The 21,799-nt window shown below is 35.6% G+C and overlaps 1 protein-coding gene across 9 annotated transcripts in view; it reads right to left on the bottom strand.

The window, feature by feature from the left end:
- The window catches only part of FAM184A (family with sequence similarity 184 member A), an 81,974-nt gene that overhangs the window by 30,447 nt on the left and 29,728 nt on the right, over window positions 1–21,799 (bottom strand). For 8 of the 9 annotated variants that reach the window (XR_012632839.1, XM_074896209.1, XM_074896210.1 and 5 more), the window contains exons 3-9: window positions 20,159–20,294; window positions 16,303–16,484; window positions 15,455–15,652; window positions 12,106–12,228; window positions 10,812–10,973; window positions 8,828–8,949; window positions 8,481–8,631 (exon numbers count right to left, since the gene is read on the bottom strand). Coding sequence is in view for 8 of the 9 variants with exons in the window: in XM_074896209.1 (XP_074752310.1) it covers window positions 8,481–8,631; window positions 8,828–8,949; window positions 10,812–10,973; window positions 12,106–12,228; window positions 15,455–15,652; window positions 16,303–16,484; window positions 20,159–20,294 (1,074 nt within the window). In the remaining variant the exon portion in view is untranslated. Of the gene's footprint in view, window positions 1–8,480; window positions 8,632–8,823; window positions 8,950–10,811; window positions 10,974–12,105; window positions 12,229–15,454; window positions 15,653–16,302; window positions 16,485–20,158; window positions 20,295–21,799 lie in introns of all 9 variants that reach the window. The other variant, XM_074896207.1, reaches the window with a different exon arrangement.

A 21,799-nucleotide genomic window follows, 5' to 3' on the forward strand; every position in this document is an offset into this window, starting at 1 on the left:
AGAGATTTGAAACTATTCAAGCTTTGGGTTTGCTTGCTGTAAGGAACAGTTGCTCAAGTTCCCATCACAACTGCCACAGGGGCCAACACTTGGTAATCAAATGGTGTAATCTTTGTGAAGAAGGAAATTTACTGCACCACTGACACTTTCAGATTTTCATTCAGTTGCTCTGTTTTCTGTAGGACATTAACTCATTGGATGCGTGGAAGTTCTTTCATTTCATTGTTTCTCTTGGCTAAAAACTACTTTCAACCAGATTACAGAGGCTTGACACCAAATTTCAGCATTAGTCTTCACGTCACCTCTTCAGTTATGTAACACTTTTTCTTATTGATATTTCAATGTCAAGTTGTGTCAAGATCTGACTTTGGTATACAGTTTACTGAATTTTCAAAATACTGCTGGCAAACAGGAATTCTTATGTAATACCTGAGACCCTAATCGGGGAAGGTCTAACTTTATCTGTTGTATCAAAAAAGATCTAAACTGCTACACAATCTTTTGCCTCATTTTAAGTATGGCCTCCAACAGATGCTGCTAACTTTTCTGAAGAAAACCTATGTGCATCCATCAGGTATTAGTAAAAGAAACTAGCTTCTGAGATGCCTGATGAAGCTGAAGGGACCTTTGGCATAAGTCTGTTTTATCCAGCTAATAAAAGCAACCACCCCAAAACTCTCTCTCAAGATACATCCTTGGTTTTAAGAGGACTGATTTGTCAGCAGATGTACCGTCTCTGGCTGTGCAGTGGTTACACAACTGATGGCTCTGCAGAGATTTGGAAAGCAGCTGTTTCCCACTACAATGTTTTTGTACTTGGCTTGAGGCTTGTGACATCCTAGGAATGGAAAAGCTGCATCAAAGTTTGCCCTATTTGACTGCTAAGAAAAAGCAGCATTTAGAGTCCCTTCCCTCTCTCAAAACCCAACAGTTTTCTGTTGAGGAAAATGAAGTATACATATGGCATTCTGAAATGTATGACTGTCTCTGGGGTCTAATTGGTTTTGATTTCCTCCTGAACGAAGGTGCTGTGTCCAGACTATTACAAGGTGGGGTACTTATCCCACTGCTTTGAAAAGATGGAACTCTTTTTTCCAGTTGTAGGAGTCTATCAAACTGCTATGCAAAATGCTAGGTATTTTGACATACTTTCACCTGTTTGCATTTTTGATTATACATTTTTAGTCTGACAAACTGCAGGTTCAATGGTCAGGGAAAAGAGAAGATTATTTAAATCTCCTGATAATTTTTAAAGTTTTCAAAATGGTACTAGAGCTTCATTTCATTTTACTTATTTGTCATAATGCTGTCAGGATTTTATGCACATCTTGGCTAATCCTTCCTGGAGCACAGAGGTATCTGTCAAGATCATCTGATGAATTTCAAACAAACTTGGCCCACCTAATAAGTTCTCTCTCATTCCTCCCAGGATCCAACTGTTTTCCTTGGTTTTGAACCTACGCAAAAGCTACCCAAGCAACTATCTTCCCAAGCAAAAAGGCTAAGTGTCATGTTTTAAAACTAGGTTCTCACCAGAACCTTTATCTTATATTTAAGGGAAAAACATATGCAGATATAGGATTAAAATTTAATTTGGGGAATGGTATTACTGTTGGATTTGGCTTAGATTTCTATTTACTAGTTCTGGAAGCGTAAACTTAACTCCAGTTATCAAATTAAACTCTTTACTTATTCATGCATCATTAATTACATACTGTACTAAGAATTTAGTTTTCTTTTCAACCCTTGACAGGTAGAATTAAAAAGTCTTTCAGTCTCCTAACTCAAACACTGCCAAACAAAAACTGATAATATTAAATTCCAGTTTATTAGAAGTTTATGATCAGATAGACAAGTTTCGCTGGATATGAAGATATTGTAACTTCAAACATCAGCCTAGATGTACTTTTAAATTTAATTAAACACAACATCATGAGAGAAAAAAATGAAATGAAGAAGAAACCAAAAGAGATGAAAAAGTCCAGTAACACATTTCTTCTTTAACAGATCAACAAAGCTAACATTTATTAGTACTTTTACTGTATCCCACTGAAAATACTCTGAAGACTCTGATTTGTTCTGTTGCTTTGTCTGTATTGCTGAGTAGCTCTTAATTGTAACTGGTCTTTAATTAATTTCCTGTTACATTCAGAACCTTTTAAACACAGAGTAAAACAATGAAGAGCACACAGTACAGGCAGAACAGGTTCACCATAACTAAAAGCTCAGAAGAGATAGTGCAGCTGAATATTAGGCATTTGTTTTCATGTTCAAGCTTCAGACAAGACTACAGTGACCAATGTGGATATAATAAATACACTAGCCAATCTTCAGGATCACATCTCTGCACAGAACAGGGAGCCCAGAACAAGGGAAATTCTTTACTGAGAAGTATAGACATGAAACAGGGGGAAGCAACCTCAATAGGTAGCCCTCTGAGGGCTGCAGAGACTTTGGATTACATGATCATTCACATGTACACATGATCATGTACAATAGTTTCTGACTTGCTTTAAACATAGATTTCCCACTTAGAATGTAGGAATACTAATTCTTTTGAATCAGTGGCAAGTGGTAGGATGTATACAGACACTGGATTAGGCAGAACCTCCCAAAGCTCCTGATTCTCACAGGAGTGAGGCTCGCAGGAGTTGTGGCACAGTCTCATTAAGACCACAGTTTTCAGAGTGGTAGTCACTTCTCAGAGTTTCCAGGAGCTGCAGAAAGCAGTGCTCCTTTGGAAAAAACAACAAATATCTACAGATGAAAGCAAAGGCATAAAACCCCTCCCTGAACTGCATTCCAGGTACCCTCTGTTCTTTGCTTGCTCTTTGATTTTTCTTTTATTCTTTTGGTTTCAACATTTTAGATTTCTAAGTGCTGTTTAAATCTTGCCCCAAATCCCTTACCACCACTAGATGTCATGGTAGCCTTACTAGTATTACTGAATACAAGAATGACCAAAGAGAATTAGGGGGGAGTTACTTGAAATTTACCTCCTCGCTGTTTCTAACAGACAAGCATTTAGACAGTGTGTTCAGGACAATATCAAGTGACAGGAAACACAGTAAAATGATTATGTGCTGAAAGTTAATCTCTCTTCTTTCGGGAAACTGATACAGGATATGTGCAGGTTATTTCTTGGAGAAAGTTCCAGCATCCATTTGACAGCAAATAAAGCGAGGATTACCCAGGCTGTAGAACAGGCCAGTAATCCTTGTGCTGGAGAAGGAAACATTTCCCAGTTCTGCTAATGTGGATGCACGTCAACTATGAAATAAGCACCTCCACATAGGCAAATAAAGACGGAGCAATAACTGCCCTCTGGTAGCAGCCTGGTCAACGGTCATTTACAGATGTGCACAGCAGCTCTCTGACTTTTCTATACCACTTCACTTCATGAACAATAGTATACTCAGTGGCCAGGATATTAAGATGGAGCTTGAAACTTTCTGAAAACTATAATCTGAATAATGTCTACATCAGAAGGAAATATTTACATTTTTATATAAATCAAAGTTTCTCATACTTATTTTGACAGTTTCAAAAGGAACACACCATCACAGAAACAAACTCTGAATAGGAAACTTCTAAAAACTTCTTCAAAGAAGAAGAGAATCTTTGCTAAAGGAAAAAATCAGCAACAGCTACCAAAGCATATGTAGTATACTTTTGTCCATTCTCACTGTACTACTTCTAATATTTCCATTAATAGAAGATGGTATCTTTTCACGTGAAAAGTTGACCAAGTTAGAAAGAAAAATGTCTCAGTAATGCTTGGTCACTTAATAGTATGAAGCTACGTAAGAATGGAAAGAAATGCTGACAAATACTTTTACTGTAACACAGATTTTACTGAAAAGGAAGATGGGAGAATCAATATTTGCTCAAATATAGAAAAGCCCATCCACAATTAGAATACTTGATTCAGTTTACAGAAAGAAAAATTTATCACAAGAAGAAATAGATAAGAATAATACAGGTCTTAAACTGTACATTTCAGTGCCCAGAATTGAAGGTTGTGCAACACAGAGGCGCAGAAGAGAGAACATGCTTATGCTTTAGAAAATAAAATTCCTGCTAGTTCATCCACAACTGAAGGTTTCTCAGCAGTAAAGTGTTTTTAAGAAAAGTGTTAAAAGCCCATTACACAGGTGAAATGGAAAAGTGCTAGCACATCTGAATTTGCTACATATTTCATGAAGAAACTGTCATATGGATTGATGCAGAAGTACTTAGTATAATTCACAGGGAAAAAAAAAAAAAAAAAGCACTTTTTGTCTCCTAGAACCATTTTTCATATCGGAGATAAGAACTACACGCTTGGTCTCCAGATGCTGATCTAGTTAACCTACCAATCACATTTCACTGTGAATGGTAAGTATGCTTTGTAACTGGCTAGAATGTGTTTAAGCACTTAATCAGCTGAATAGTATTTTCTCTCAAGAGAATTATTTTACTCATAACAAAGCTATACTGTTAGAATAACAATAGTCCTACATGCATTCTACGAGGGATCACTTTGCATTACTGATATAAAACCAAAACTATTACTTTGCTTTATGGAAGAGCTAGATCTTACCTATCAAACATGCAGCAACTAGTAGAAGGCAGAAATTTGTAGATTAGTATAACATAATTTAAAAAAGAAACCAGGTTAGTAAGACTTTATGGGCATAAATTTTTTACACTGAACTTTTTATTTTTTAAAAACTGTTGTCATTTATAGTTCTTCATTCAGTTTTTCCAGCACCAGTCAGCAGCATTCCAAGATGTATTTTTCTACAGTTTAAGGAACTATACTGTGTCACTTCATTAATTTAAACCTGTTTTTTCAACACTGCTTACGTAACCATTCCTATACTTCAAGTTAGGTGCTACATTTTTTTGTAGCTTCTTTTTAAATCAAATCTGAGATGCATCAATACATTTGAGAAAATTATGTACCTGTATTGAAAAGCATTTAATTTCTGAATGTAACCTTCTTGAACAGCATTTATACAACTAATTGGTAAAGGTCTGGACACTTTCTCAACATAAAGAGCACATGTAGGCCTCATTTTCTGTCAAGTTAGGAGTTTACAAATGATTTAGCAGAGACCTTGGTCTTGAATTCTTTTGATAAATTAATGTATAGTACTGCTGGTACAGACCAGACCAATGCTTCAGGTGTAAAAAATCTGAATTGTAGAAAGAAGATTTGAATCTCTGCTCTAATTTTTTACAAAGATTTGATGCCTTTCAAATGGGTTTCCTACTAATGAAGACTGGGGGTGGGTGTGACAAATTCACAGTTTAACAGCCCTACTGCAGTATCTCAGGCTGTCCTAGCTCAGTGTAGTTGAGAGAAGACAGGTATGAACAGATATCCTTTTGATGGACTAAAATTTTAATTCCTCCTAATGCTGTTAACTTTTTAATATATTTATTTATATATATATATAAAATAGCAGAACAACCTCACTTTTGTCACTGTCTTCAGTCTGTTTAAACTAGACTTTGAAGCCTCTGGGGTAAGAGTCTTATTGCACATTTACAGACTGCCAAGCACACCTAGGCTTATTGCAGTAGTTCTGTAGTGTCTGTCAATGGAGGCCCAATACAGTTTCCACTCAGAGTAGCATCATTCTAGATTAACACAACCAAGGTGTGTAATAATCTTACATTATGAAGCATATACCAAAAATCTTCCACTCTCTTCCATACGAAAATACCATCTTTCATTTTTCTGCTATGATGAAATTACTAGATCTGTGGATGAGGGGAAAGCAGGGGGTATTTGTGACGTCAGCTTCAGCAAGATTTTTAACATCCTTGTATTTGATTGAATCACAATTCAGATGGCTGAGCTACCAGACAGATGAGGCCAGATTACCAGGCTGAAAGGGTAGCAATTAATGGTTCACTATCTGAAAACTTTATACAAGTAGAGTTCCTATGGCATCTGTTCCAGGACTTATTCACTTTAGTACCTTATCAATGATCTGGAGAAGGAGACAGATAGCACCCTCATGGAGTTTGTAGATGACACCAAAGTGGGAGGAGTAGAAGGTGCAGCATGGCACAATGCATTGAAAGGTAGGGCTGTCATCCAGAGGGACCTACATAGGTTGCAAGTATGGGCCGATAAGAACCTCACAAAATTCGACAAGGACAAATGCAAAGTCCTTTACATGGGATGGACTAAGTCCCTGCACTGGTTCACACCGGGTTACAGATCTGCTTCACATAACCTAATTAACGGTAGGCTAAACATGAATAAGCATGTGGCCCGGCAGCAATGAATGCCAGCGGCATACTGGGCTGTAGCAACAACCAGCTGTTTGAGGGAAGAGATCAGTCCCTTTGACTTTGCACTTGTTGCACATCACCTGGAGGGCACATTCTGTCTCCTCCTGCAGTTCATTCAGCTTTCGTTGCCCCAGCACAAGAAAAATGTTGATAAACGTGAACATGTTCAGTGGAAGCTACCACCAAAATGGCTGGGACTGGAACATGGAGAATGAGTCTAAAGAAGAGAAGGGTTTGTGGGACTTAATATCATTCTAGTACCTACGAGGTGATTACAGAGAAAGTGGACCTAGCCCCGTTATAGTGGTGCACAATAGGTCAATGATCATAAACTGAAACAGAGGAGGTTCTGTCTAAATACAAAGAAAAAAATCACTATGAGGATAATTAAACACTAGAAGAGATTTTTCAGAGTGGGTGTGGAATCTTCATCCTTGAACGTTATTCAAGAGCTGACTGGACAAAGCCCTAAGCAACCTGTTTCAAACTCAAGTGTTGACTGATTTGAGCAGGAGGTGACACTAGATGATCTCCTGAAATCTCTTCTAACCTACGTAAGTCTACGATTCTATGACTCAGGTCAGTGGAACTCCCAGAGGCTACCCTTTGTGTACTGCAATCAGGAGGAAACTTACTACAAACCCATTTTTCTAAGAGTTAAGTTACCCATCCTGTATGCTATGGTCTGGAATTCTCTCTCCTCCAAGCGTAATGAATAAAAAGTAGATTCTTGCAGAATCTTAATTCTTGCAGAAAGCTTAATTCCCTACCACCAACAATAACTTTTCCATCTTTATGAAATATCTATCCAACTCAAATACTGGTATGGAAAAGCAACAGCTGGATAATAAAAAGAAAGTGAAGACTCACAGGGTTTAGTTTCTTATTAATCCTCCAAACATACACATGTTATGAAATGGTGCAGCACTTTCGTACAGTAAAAGGAATGAAGAAAAAACACCCAATCATTTTGCATATGCAGACCATTTCCTATATATGCAAATTCTCTAGTAAAATTCTCCTTATTCCAGTTAGCCTTCCAATTCCAAAATTTCTTCCATATGCAGAAAAACCCCTGTTCATTTGTAATATACTGGTTTTCCATTATGAAACTGTAGGTTAGATTTATTATGGTATTTCTAAAAAGTAGAGATTAAGTATTTTTAAAGTATGTTAGAACTACAGAAAGTTTAACATACCCCTTTCAAATTGTACTTTCCTACAGAAAATGCTATTTATAGGCAGAAGACAGTAAATTAAGCTTGGGTAAAGGCAGTAAGTGAAACTTAAAATCAAATGAGACCAAGCCTTATTACATTCATGTTGTAAAAAGTAACAGACCAAGAACTTTGAAAACCTTTTGAAAAGCTTTTATGATCTTAAGCCACAAGATTTTACAAGCTTAAATACCCTTACCAGCAATAATAATTGTGTTCCTATAAGAAGCTATATAATCAATTGCATGTTCAGTTATTGGACTCCTCAAATTAGACAGCAAATTAAGAACCATCCCACAACACTACCCTGAAATCACAATCATTTAAGGAGTTCCAAAATCTGTTTCTCTTACTTTAATATATATTTGTTCATTATCAGTTATTCTTTCAAACCGTAGTCAATAATATGAGCTCTACAGCATTTATAGTTTGGAAAAAGTATAGAGTAAGTATTTTCTGTCAATTACCTAATATAACTGAGTTTATAAAGATGAGTTACAATTAAAAATCTCTTTATAAAAAATTATCCCAAAATAATGTTCAAAAATCACTTAAAAACAGACTGAAGAATGTTTTGACTTCTCAGTGACTTGTACAGTGTTATTATTGTAAAGATAGGGGATACCTCCAACTCCAAACAATTAGCATTAGTAAATATTTATAACAGAATAGGTGAGCAGACAGAATCAAAAAAATCTTACGGTGAAGAAGTGAGACTGTCAACACTCTCCCACTCCCCCCCACCCCGTAAAAAATTTTATTCACATTTAGTGTAAAGAAGGACATTCATATAATTTTAAGGCGTTTTTATACATTACTTTAAAAGTTTGATAACGATTAGTTTTTAAACGCATTATGCCTAACAAATTTAATTTCAAAGACAGATGTCACAATTTCATGCAGTTAATTGGTAATAAATCACCAGCAACTAAATTGTAATGGCTTTCCAATTCTCAAAGAGGCTATAGTTACCTGGTCTAAAAGATCTTCAACTTTTTTTTGCCATCCATCCCTTGCTGCATTTTTTTCACGTTCTTTCAGCTGCAACAGCTGAGTCATGGCTGCCTTCTTATCCTCTTCATGCTGCAGCCTCAGCTCTTCACGAAGCTTATTACATTCCTGTCTAAAAGCAAAGGTCAAATAACTAAAATGCAGTGGACTTTGTGCAAAGAGTGAAAAAGAATTAGGAGCTCGGTAGTAATTGGAAAATCTTAAATAATAACAGAAACATTTGCTTGACATTTCATTTGCTATTACACTGGCATGTAACACATACTTCATTTCTTATTAGAGAATAAAAGAAAAAAATTAATACTTGCCGAAGATTTTCTGTCCATTTTATTTCCAAGTCACGAGCCATTCTATCAACTTTGAATTTCTCCTCTTCTCTCATGGCAGCAATCATTGCCTCATGCTGTTGTCTCTCCTGATCTAGTTCTCCCTGTAAACACAAACTTCACAATAGAGACTGATCAGCAGCAAAAAAGTATTTCAAACCTTAAACAAGTGTATTTATTATAAAAATGTTAGCTACAATTGGCTCATAAAACTTGAGCTGTAACTTTTTCAGTGTGTAATTCCTAATTACACACAATTAACGCCTATACATCTGCTGATATTTCTTACCAGTGGAACAGAATTCTGCATTCCTATAAAAAGCACTTTTTGACTAAGTCATTCTGGAAATAATCTTTTCAAATACATTGAATCACAGGATAATTTATGTTGGAAAGAACCTCAAAAGGTCATCAAATCCTGTTCACTGCAGGACTAACTTCAAAATTAGAACAGGTTGCTTAGGCTCTTTTCAAGCATGTTTTGGAATTTTTTTTTTTTTTTAAAGCAGCAAATATTCAGTATTTGAACTTCAAAGCTTGAGCTATCTGGATTTGATCCAAAATATATGGATCTTCTTTCTGTTTCTGGACAAACCTGCTAGAAACAGTCTGACAGACTGAACACAGAAAAAAAAAAAAAAAACCAAAACAACACTTAAAAACTATCAATTTCTGTTCAAATTTGACCATACTGGAATAGTGTTAGGTATTCTATACCTAGAAATCATACTTACATGAATGTTTTTCAGCAGTGCTTGCTTCATTCATGAGAAGCAAACATGGCCATCTAAATTTAACTAAGACTTTTTGAAGTAAGAATTTTAAAAAATATATACATGAAAAATTCCCACAGAGATCTATTAAGATAAATGTTATTCCCTGTAACCTGTTATATATGAATATTTAAATGCTGTAACAGGTAAAGAGAGACAAATGCAGTAGTTCATGAGGACACTTAAATCAATTATTAAAAAAACAGAGGAAGTTGTAGACTATGATAGGGTGCACATCTAATGACTACAGCTGAAAAATTAAAAAAACAAACCAATATCCTGTTTCAGGCTATTTTTGTTAAAAACACACCAGTATGAAAACAGATTCATGGAATTTATTTTTTTAATATTTGCTGCTCTACTTCAAATATAGCTATGATCTTGTAAATGAACCTAGCTTACAAAGGAAAGAAAAGTGAAAGGTTACACTTGGTATTAAAGTCAATGAGCTATTAACAGATTGACAGTTCCACTTCCATCTAAACCAAGTAAAATGGCAATATATTTATGCTCAGACAAATTAATTGCTTCAGTTGTATAAAGTGGTCACATAGTCTGCTATCTTTAAAGATAACATAGCATATAACTTTAAACTATGCTCAAGCATCTTCTGAAATTCTAAATTTGAGCCTGAAATGAAGACTGTGCCCATTATTTGAGGAAAGCATTGCATGTATGAATTAAAAATAATAATTTAAAAGGTTTCAGTGAATTCTAGAGTAAGCTGTGGATCTTGTTTTGCACCAAGACATGAAACTGTTTGGAACAGCACTTACATAGCATATGCTTTTTACATTCTCATAAAATTCTGTTAAGTGTCTGAAAAATCCAATTCTGGATATATTTTGTATGGACCTACTTTGGCTGCTACAATTTATAATAACCACAGAAATATGTGGTTGCAGCAATACCCATTAAAAACTAAAAGTGTTCTGAAAACAACAAAAAACCACACCCCAAAACAGCCAATGAAACAAAACAAAAAAAAACCCAAAACAACTAACCAGCCCATCCTAGTTTTCCAGCTTTTTTTCTCTCCGCTTGAAATAAAAAAGAGAACTCTCTCTTTTAATGAAGCCATATGAAGCTCTTTCAATAACATATGCACTATAATAGTTCTTGCCATTTTAAAAACAAGACCAAAATCACCATGACTGTACTTTGCACAATTTGGTCTCCAACTTTATGGTTACCTCAACACTATACAATGAATCTGTGGTCTCTCGCAGTCTTGCCCTAGTTAATTCTAGTTCTTTCTGGAGTATTTCCTGAGCCTCTTGAAGACTGGAGATATGTCCTTCTGCCGTACCAAGGCCTTGTTCGCTTTTTCGTACTAGGTCTTGCAGGCGACACACCTAGATACAAAAAGGTTGTAATGTCCATAATTATTACTAATGGCAGTCAAATCATCTTGGTTTAATTTTCTTCCAGTGTTTCTAATTCCAATCTAGACAAATTTTTATTTGCACAGCCTGTTCTCCTTTAATATTACTTAATGTTTCTGTATTAAAAATGAAATTCCAGTAATAATATAAAATCAATGTTAAATTAAAGAATTTTTACAAGTAAAAAAATATCAAATCTAGGTTTGAAGCATTTTAATATAATAATTTAATATACACTTTTAGAAAGATAAACTTTCCCATTTATTAAAAACAAGCAGTTTTGTTCTAAAGCAAGTTTAACATTTGTACAATTTGCAAGCTGCCAGAAACCAACACCTGCCACCTAGAGAAAACAATAATAAAAAGGATCACTGCAAATAAAGTACTTTAATTCATAATTAAGTATGTCTTAAAGGACACATTGAAATTGGATGTATGGCCTGTTGAGCAATGAAGCTGATGAATTATTTTCTTGAAAGACGACAAGAATGGATTGATGTTTTTGATATCAGTAGAATATAATTTTAATTTTAAAATTATATTATGAAAAGGTGGCAATTTCAAACTCAAAATATTAAAACTGTTTTGAGATGTGATACATTTAACATTGATTGCATATATCGAAACAGAGCAAATAATTTGGGTCTTGTAAGTATTTCGTCTCATCTTTTGATGGAAATATATGAAGATCATGTGCAAGTCAGGAAGCTGGCCAGAACTTACAATACATTAACTGTAACCAAATATCAACTTAAATACAGTTAATTTTCCCTTTATCTCCTGACATATTTTGTGTAGAGGTCTGTGTACCTAACGAGAAGATAAGCAGAGTAAACCAAGAAAGACTGTTTATGCCAACTGCTTTGCACCTCAATCTCTTTTGCTTTGTTTATTTTGTAAAGGACAACAAAATTATCATTCAGAAACAGTCAAGTAACTTACAATGTTTGAAGAATACTCCTGTTTAAACAGAAATAAGGCACTAAACAGATTGAACAGCATAGTCCTAGCTCTGTATTGGACTCTAAGCACAAGATCATTATTGATGAAATATGGTCTAGTGCACAGGAACATTAGCTGATAGGATTAAATTAACCCTTGCCTCCTGATTGGCAGAAGTCAGTTTCGTTGTCAGCTCTTCCTTCAGGTTTTCCAGCTGCTGTCGGAGCTGATTCTTATCATCCTCCAAATGCAATTTCTCCTTCTCAAACTGCTGCTCCAACTCCTTCAGAAATAAGATAGAAAAATACTAAATACTTGCCATACAGTCACTGCAAAAAATTATTTCACCTAGCATTAAGTATCCCCGATCTAACCAAGAATTGTCCTTTCCTTGAAGTATTAACACAGGAAGATTTATTGACTTTTACAATGCATGTCTTAATTTTTCAGTTAGTTTTCTACTCTAATATCCTTGATTAATCACGTTAGATTAGAAATTTATCACAAAAGACAGACAAACAGAACTTTCTTCTCAATTACTAGTTTCACTTTGCCCTTAGTTATCAAAATCATTAAAACTGTATGTATTTTCAGGCCTTCGATCTGAGTTGACAAAATGCAGAAATTTTCGCTTTTTATAAAATTACGCTGCTAATATGATTATCCTTCAGTCTTTACCCATTTATCTCCTACACATAATCCCCACATAAAATAGTGAATCTTAAAATCCAAACTGAGCTTTGGGAAGTTTTTCAGGCTGTTACAATGAATGAAAAATGCCGCATGCCTTATCTATAAAATTTATGTAGAAATAAAAGAAATCAACAATTAGTCTTCAAGTTCAACTATATGGAAATAATCAAATAACACCTCTGTTTCAATCTCTCTGGAGTAATAGTCAAATTCTGAAGATAACTCCGCTGGATGAATTATATTGCTCTTACATCAGCCTATGCTGTATAGGTCTTTGTTACAAACTTTTTTTTTTTAAGGGAAACTATAAATTTACACTTCAGCTTTGTTAATATTCAGAATATATTTTCAGAACAATTTGTCATAAAATACTTAACATAAAACATGTTAAGGTGTAGAATATACTATATAATTCATTATACCAGAATGTCTTCTTGAAGAAAATTTAGGTTGCCAAGTAAGGTGCTCCAGAGCCACATAATACAAGACTTTAAGGTTTTCTATGGAGCTACGGAGGCTCTGTTATTAATTCCTTCCTAGGAGTTCAGCTGTAATGCAAGGCTTAGCATTGATTCAATGCCTCTGCCTAGCCCTGGGCTCAGACTTTTGAAAAATCAGTAATATCTCAGAAACAGGTATAGAAATACAAAGACCAGAACCATGCACAAAAGAAGTACAACTGCAGGCATTGGTAAGATTGTGGACACAGGGAGAGTTAAGAGCTCAAGAATTCAAGAGGAAAAGGACTGTCATAAAAACTTATAAAACTCTAAGAAAAACTGGGGAGCTGCAAGACAGCAACACAGCAACTCAGTGTCACATGCAGCTCATCCCAAGAAGCAAATGGAGGCCAACCCTTCCTCATCCACCACCAGAGACTCCGTGAGTGCTTTGCTGGGGGTGGGAAGCACATTCAGCTTTGTAGCTTGTTAGTTGTAGCACTCCATTAGGGTATGCAATAGGCAATAAATAATTTGTGTGTAAACTGCTTGCACAACCTCTCTGTTCATGGTGGACAGAGTGACAAAACAAAGGGTTATGCTTTCCATAGTACATTGCTATATAGCGTAACTCAACAAGTGCGTGTTTTCTTCACCAGACCCAGACCAATCACCACGTGGGACAAACAATCCTCGCTAAATGAGACTTGCTCAAATTTTCTTGTTCACACTGTGAAATCTGCTGGCTGCAGAATTTCACTAGTGCTATTCAGACCCTATTCTGATAGCTGAGTAATTAGTTCTTTCATGATACTTGTCAGTACAGCTGTGCAGTACTGCAAAATTATTAGTAGCTCTATTTTCATAATCCTCCTATGAACTGATGCCATTTTTACAGCTCATTTTATAGATAGAAGAATTGAAGCAAAGAGATATATTTAAGCTATTTCTTGAGTCTATTCTCATTCTTTAGAATTCTCTTCTGTTGCATTTTTTCAAAGCTTTCCAAACCCCAGATGCCTTTCCCAGTCTTCCAGTCCCAATAAATGCTCATGTCCTCTATTCCAAGGCTACTTGTACCATGCTTCTTCCTCATACTAAACTCAACTCTTCTCCACATTTGAGACTGTTTCTTCATTGAATTACTCAAACAACACATGCGCTTAGCATACAGGTTTGACAGAGGAGACAGTACGCAGATTAAAATTTACTGAGATCTTGACCCTGATGTCTTTTCATAATTAATTTCTTTTGCTAAACCTCAAGTTTCATATTTCTCATATTTGTAGAGATGTTCTCTATTTTAGCTAAAGAACAAATGTTTTATGATATCCTTTGTTTTATTCTCTACATTATTGTAATAACAGACAAAAGAAAACAGAAAGAACCCCACACCTTACTAAAGTAAACGAAAAATATTCCCAGAAACCCTTAAGAGACATTGTTTTAATAACAGGCATGTTTAAAGTTACAAAGAAAGTAAACCTGAAAGATAAGATGCATGTATGTCTCAAAGAACTACTTCCATTACTGGGAGACATGAAAAAAAATCTTTGGGTTTTATTCAAAATAAAACTAAAAAGCAAAACTAGTAAAATAATTTTTTTAAAAAAATCATTCTAAGATGCACATCACTAACTACAACTGTATTTCTTTGGTATATTTCCTGCGAACACACCATAGGACCATAACAAAGCCTTAAACAATTAATATTTATCCCATATTTACTGTATAAGGCAAAATTTGTGTATGTATGTACATACAGTCAGATTAGGAAATAGTAATTCAGAATTGGTCCTCTCATTTATCCCAACAAAGAAAAGGACAAATTTGTGAAACAAAAAAGCCTTTCATTTTCAGGATTCCGGTCAAAGGTAAATGAATAGTCAATGTATAGTGAGCATGATTTTTTGATGTAAATTAGGAACAGCTGTTGTTGACTGGATGTATACTCAGAAGACAAGTACTAATATAGCAACTTTTTGTACTTCTGGACTGTTTATGAAATTTTTTAATATTGGAGAAACAATCTTTTACCTCTGTCAGAATAACTGATTTTGATCGATATACCAACCTTTCTGGATATGGATCACAAAACCTCACAAAACCTGGGAAGGCACACCTACTATACTCAAAGTTGTGTAAGTTGAGAATTTATCTTCTGTATGCAGAAAAACAGTAAAATTGCTTTTCTTTTTTTTTGGCAAGATATGCTATTTTAATAAAGTCTGAGCAGTTTCTTCAGAGAGGCCCAGCAGATCTGAAGGTACCTCTAAAAAAACTTGACATAAAACAAAGCCATGAGTATGAGGTTCAAACCAAAACATTTGCTTTTTGTAACGAATATGTTTGATTATTAAGAAAACACAAACCTACCATCTGCAGCTTTTTCTTATCCTTATTAGCATTACTGTGCACAGCCTCAATTGCAGTATGGTGTTTCCATGCCAATTCTTCTAAGGTCTTGGAATGAGCCTCCTTTAACTGTGCAGCCTCTCCTTCCAATCTTGCTTGCAATTTTATCAGCTCCTTCTCATAATATTCACGTTGTGTTTCCCTTGCTTCATTTACTTTCTGTAAAAGGGAAGAATAAAAAAATTTCTAGTAAATGGTAAAAAAAAATCTGAACAGTTTGAATAAATAAAAAAACCAAAAATGTTACTGATAACATAAATTTACAAAAAAATAATTTCCATATAAAACAAACTAAGCAAACACTAAGCACCGACTAAATCATTCAATAACCAAACAGGTAGTTTCAACGTATCTGTGCAAAGCAATATGTCCTTATTAAATTTATTTTTTTTTTTCTATTTAATCTGGGGAAATAGCAATCAGGTATCAAGCCTATAGAAAATTTCAGTTCCATATTTTCAAACATGTTCAGCACATTTTCAGAGAATGGCTTTTTAAATTGTTCTTAAACCATTTCACATATCTCCGTGCTCTGACACTTTCGATACTAGGCTTCTACACATGAGGTCATAAATTAAATAAAATTTTTAAAAGATGTCCAAAGCAGTCTGAACAACATCTGACTTCCCTCTACTCTCACTTTACACTCTACATTAGTCATTCTACATTCCTACATGAGATACACTTGGAACATACTAGTACTGGTTCGAGTCCCATCATAGCAAACAAAAATTATAACATAATAGCTTTTTTCCTGAGAATTCTAGGTCTTTTGTTTTTATTCAACTAAAGCCAATAAGCTGTTTAACCTTCTCCAAGGCCAGAATTTGCTGCCTTTGTCGCTCATCCAGACTCTGTGTTTTGCTTTGTAGTAAGTTTCTTTCCTCTTCCAGTTGGGATAGTTTTTCTTTTAATCTAGACTTTTCTGATTCCAAATCTCTGATTGTAACTTCTTGAGTCATTTGAGTAGCTTGAAGCATTCCAATGTGACCTAAAAACAAAACAGGTCTTCAAAACCTCACAGCACTGGTTTATATAATTGAAGTAGATATTCATACTTCAGTGATTTCTAGTATAACTCTAGTGGAAGCTTTCACATAGATCTCCATTACCTTCACTGCAATGCTTACTCTCCCCTCCACTTCACCCTTTTTTAGTTTCATTTTAAGATGTCCAACCACAGTAGAGTGCTTTGATTTGGGGCTCCTTTAGGTTCAAAATTTTCCTGGTTCAAAGTTGCATATTGACTCCAAAAGAAAGCAGAGGTAGGCAACGGTATAGACACAGACAGTCTGTCTTGAACTTACCCCACCTAAAACTGCACATTTTTACCCCATGATAAGCTACACAGGAGAAAGCATAACATTGATATCTAATGGTAAAGATGTTACTGTTTATCAAACTCATGATTTAGTCAGCATGCTAGGTATAGCAGCTAAAGCTATGTAAAACTTATGGAAATACATTTTGTTTATTTTGCTATAGGGATATGATTAAAAGACATAACAGAACTCATTCTCTCTACAGTAAAGCATGATCTAAATCCCTGCAGGTTAGAGGTTTGCTTTTAGGTTTTTCGTATTTATTTTTAAAAAAACATCTACAAAGCTAGACAATATAATCATCTGTCCTTCATACCACCAGTGGAAAAAAGTTTGACTTCAGAAATTTTTGTTCTCATTCTTAATTTATATCTGTATTATTGAAAATACTGCTACTAGGTAACTGACTAAAGCAGTGAAACTCCGGTTATTCTGGGAGAGGCTTAGGATGGGATAAAAGACTATTTTGGAAAAGAGGATGTTCCTGGATTTGTTCAGCTGAACAACTTAGAAGATGCTCCTATGTTTGTTCAGCTGAAAGACAAGAGAGGGGATATTCTCCCATTATTTTAACACCTCTGTAAAGCATCATGAAATCATACCTAAGCTGACATTCCATGTTCGAATGGGTTCTTCTGACAGAAACACCCAATTATCCCTTTCATAAATTGCATGACCTAGACACATTTGAAATATGTCTTTTAAATATTAGCATGTAATAAAATGAAGTGGTGACTAAACAGACTTTGAAGAATTATACAGAGATCCTTAACAGTTTCACTTGAAGAAAGCATCCAGATAAGAAATTGTATCATTTACTCAGAATAAATGTATTATTTTTATAGTCACAGCTTCTAGGAGAGATTTTTTTTCACCCCCTCATTTTATTATAATGTTCAAAAATGACAGATTAGTTGAGTTCTAGCCACAAAGTATCGCTTTTAAATTTAAGTTACTAAGAAAGAGCACTGTGTGTCACTTTCTCACAAGACAAAACCACTGAGCCTCCCAATTAATTTCCATCTGTGGTTAAAACAAGATACATGTCAAAAAGGAAACTGTTTTAGCCTTTGTCGTCTGTGGACACCAATGTGAAGGAAATGACAGTGGGATACATAATGGAAGGTGGAGATAAGAAATGCTTCAAAATTAGCAGTATTTTCATAAACAATGCACACCTCTAATTGTACTAAGCCCTGAAGAATTCTAAGAATCATTTTGTTGGTTTTGTTTGATAAAACTAAACCCAAGAAAAACTTAAGAAAATGGGTACACTTCTGTAACTTTTCAAAAAACACCTTGTTTCAAAAGTTCAGCCATTTAAGAAATGTGTTTGCAAACCCAGATTTTAGAATGTAACAGGGAGAATAGTTATAAAAGAACTTTAAGTTTGTCAGGAAGTATTATGCATGCACATATTTTATAGTACACACACTGATAATACCAACACAATACGTGTTTCCCATTCCCCATGCTCTACTCAGAAGGTATGAAAAGCAGCAGTTTCCTTTCAAGCTTGAAATTTCAGGATAAATGGAAGAAAAATATATTAATTTCTTATAATAGACTTAATACAGTGTTCTCAAATTGTAACACAAGTAGTAAATGTTTTGTATTGTCATTAAATATGAGAATTTAGTTTCTCTGAGGCAGGATTTTTGACTTCCAAATTGGAGCTGAATAATCCGAGGCGATGATTGGGCCAGTGTCAGAAATCATTTCCAAACAGGCTGGTAATCAATTATGTGACATGGTAATGGCTTGGTGGCACCACTGTAAAAAGGGCTCCTGGTTCTTGTTGCACAGCAACATGCTGTGAAGCAAAGATGTACTACTGACAGTGCCATTCAGCTCAGCAACACCATGGACACACTGGAATTTCTGGTACAGCTAAAAACCTTGGTGCCAGAGGCCAGTGCTGGACTCAGAGGCTAGCCAACTCCCTCCATGTCCTCAGTAATGCACAAAATCAGCCTGGATATTTAAATTTATTTCCACTAGATCTGGAGCTGCCTGATGAATCCCTCCCATGCTTCTGCCCAGGGAAAGAAACAGGAATGGCCAAAGAGTGTATGAGAACGGTCGGGTTTTTTTTCCCCCAACAGTCTCAGGTCATTAATTTTTCTAAGTGCCTCATAAATCACTTTTGGGAGGGTCAGATTCCTATTTGAGATCCTCTTAGCAGCAAGCCCATTCCTTTTAGCTGTAGGACCTTGCAGTCTTGGATCCCTGCTGGCTTCTAGACTGTCCAAACATACAGTCAGACTATTTCTAGCCCTTATCTTAGCCAGCTCATATATGGCACTTGTCCTAGGTACAAAGCTCTCCTAAGCAGCAGACACACTCATCAGTCCATCAGTAGGAACTGCTTCATTATTTGAAGGACAGAAATAAAGCCTTGATAAAGGCCACATTCACACATTCATTTTGAGGGCAATGCCACTTATAGCCAATTAGTTGTAAGCTATTACAGTAATAGTAAATTATTACAGTATTAATAAGTTAAGGCTGTGAAGTATTGTCTGTCCCTAAGGCTGACTGGCACAGTCTGGCAACATCCCAGCCTTCAGAACAAGGTGACATTACCCAAACTGACTTTTGGGAAGGGTCCTGGGCTTGTGCTAATTTGCATGGATAATAATCAGGTATTTCAACAATCGGACTAGTTGAACAAAGCCAAAGATAAGCCAGGGGCTTATTTCAAAGCCTACAATACTACCTATAGTATAGTTAACCAAGTTCAAGTACCTGGGGCCAGGCCCTACCACTAAGCAGTTTACCAGAGAGATAAAAGCCAATGAGGTAAAACCCACATGTGTACAATCAAGACTTAAACCATTTTCTGTGCCTTTCCATATGCCAACAAGCACAGAGAACTGAAGAAAAGAGCTATTAAGGAAAACCTAAAATATTTATTATCTGATAAACTGCAAATCTTCTGACAGTAGGTGTAAAGCAAAGTACCACAGTCTCAGCAAAAAGACAAGGCAACTGAAAAAGGACAGAGGAAGAGGAAACATGTCTCAGTGACTATGTGGACAACAGATACACAGCAGCAGCTTTCGATACAAGTGTAGTTAAGGCAAGAAATTCCAAGGCCTGGAGATACATATACCCCATACAAAGCAGAACACTTGGACAAATAAAAACACAAAAAGAGATTCTTAAATACAATGCATGTGATATCAAAACAGTTTAAAAAACCCCAAACTTGTCAGAAATTTCTATGGATAGCATTGAACAGTCTTCAGGCACCCTAAACCTGCACAAAGTTAACAGAAAAAGAAAAGACTAGAATAAAAAGATGAAGTTCATTTCCAGATTAAGTTACTGACATACATACTGGCTTTGAGAACAAGATCAGTGGCCTGCTGCTGTAAGCGCTCTCTAGCAGCTGCTAGCTCACTTTCCACTTCTTTGTGTTTGCTTAACAAGGACATCTCCTCCTCCTTCACATCATCTAGCTGTTTTTGAAGAACCTAGAGGAAGCATAGTATAATGCCTGTTATAATATACAATCATGTAAATTTAAATGAGCATTAGGTTAAGATGTACAGACAAGGCGTTTCAGCACATAAGTTTTATTCATACAAAAGCTGAAATCTTGTAATATTACTGCTATGTTCATTTTGTATTATATGTTTTTCAAAAAATACTGTTGAAGCGTTACAAGATACTGAATACGACGAACACATAAGAGAGATGTGACAATAGTTAAAGAGGTGGGCTGACTTGAGAAACTTGGTTTCTGATATCTGAGAGTTCTTCACATTAAAGAATACATTCTATGTTCACAGTAGTTTACACTGTCTTTCATTTCAACTGTAAGTGTTTAGTACTGATACATATTAAGCTGCACATGGATATACATTATATGAGAGTTAGGCAATTAGTTAAATCAAACTTTTAGTATATTTTAAGTCTGATGTACTGATTCACAATAGCATACCTTGGGTAGTGTGGTGATGATGATGTGTTCTCAGTCACGCAGGAAGGAAAAGGAAATATTTTTCTGTTTTTTAAAAGAAATCTAAATTTCTCATTGTTCAAGTCACTGAAATAGTAAAGGGTCATTTCAGAACTAAAGCCAGACATAGAATTGGGGAAAACACTGGGCAGGGCATGTAATGAAACATGGACACCAGAAGTGATGAGATTAGGCATTTAATCACCTCATCCACGATGATCGGAGTACAACCTGACTTTAAAATCTGCTGTGAACACTGTACTAGACTCTCTTGTTTGGAATGAAGAGGAACTCCTTTATTGAAAGGATGATCAATATACAGTGAGTTTCCTCTTTGCTGCAGCTTGCCAGAAACCCACCTCCTTGATGTTGTCAATTGAAAGGCAAGAGTTCTGCTTCATTAACTGAACCAAGTTGGAAATTAACTTTTAGAAGGCACCTTGGGAAACTGGAAAAAGGTATTCCATATTTAATATCTGATAAAGGTAGCAGTCTTCTTTCACTACACCCTGTAGTCAAGAAAGAAGAATACTCCAGAAGATGAGCTGGAATTAGATTGTAAATGGGAAAAGCTCACGGTCCATCTCAGCTCTACTCAATGATGCTTCCAAAATCACTATGACCATCACTTGTAAGGTACTTCCGATTTTGAAACTTGAGAGTAACCACAAATGCAAAAGACAAGATACTCACGCTTACCCACAGAAATTACTGTTCTTCAGGCCTCAGCACAGCTACCAAAACGCAAGCAGAATCTTTTCCTTCAAGCCCAGCATACCCAGTCCTTTTTTTTTTTGCTGACCAAAAAAATTCAGTATTTTTGGGCTGTCTTGTCCAGCCCAAAGAAAATTAGTTTCTTAACAACACTGTGTTGTTTTTTAACCTGGTAAGCATCTAAGCACCACACAGTTGCTCGCTCACTCACTCCTCCCATATTGGGATAAGAGAGAATCAGGAGAGTAGAAGTGAGAAAACTCAGGTGTTGAGAGAAAGACAGTTTAATAGGTAAAAAGCCAC

Source organism: Athene noctua, chromosome 1 (genome assembly GCF_965140245.1).
Source record: "Athene noctua chromosome 1, bAthNoc1.hap1.1, whole genome shotgun sequence".
Classification (NCBI taxonomy): Eukaryota; Metazoa; Chordata; class Aves; order Strigiformes; family Strigidae; genus Athene; species Athene noctua.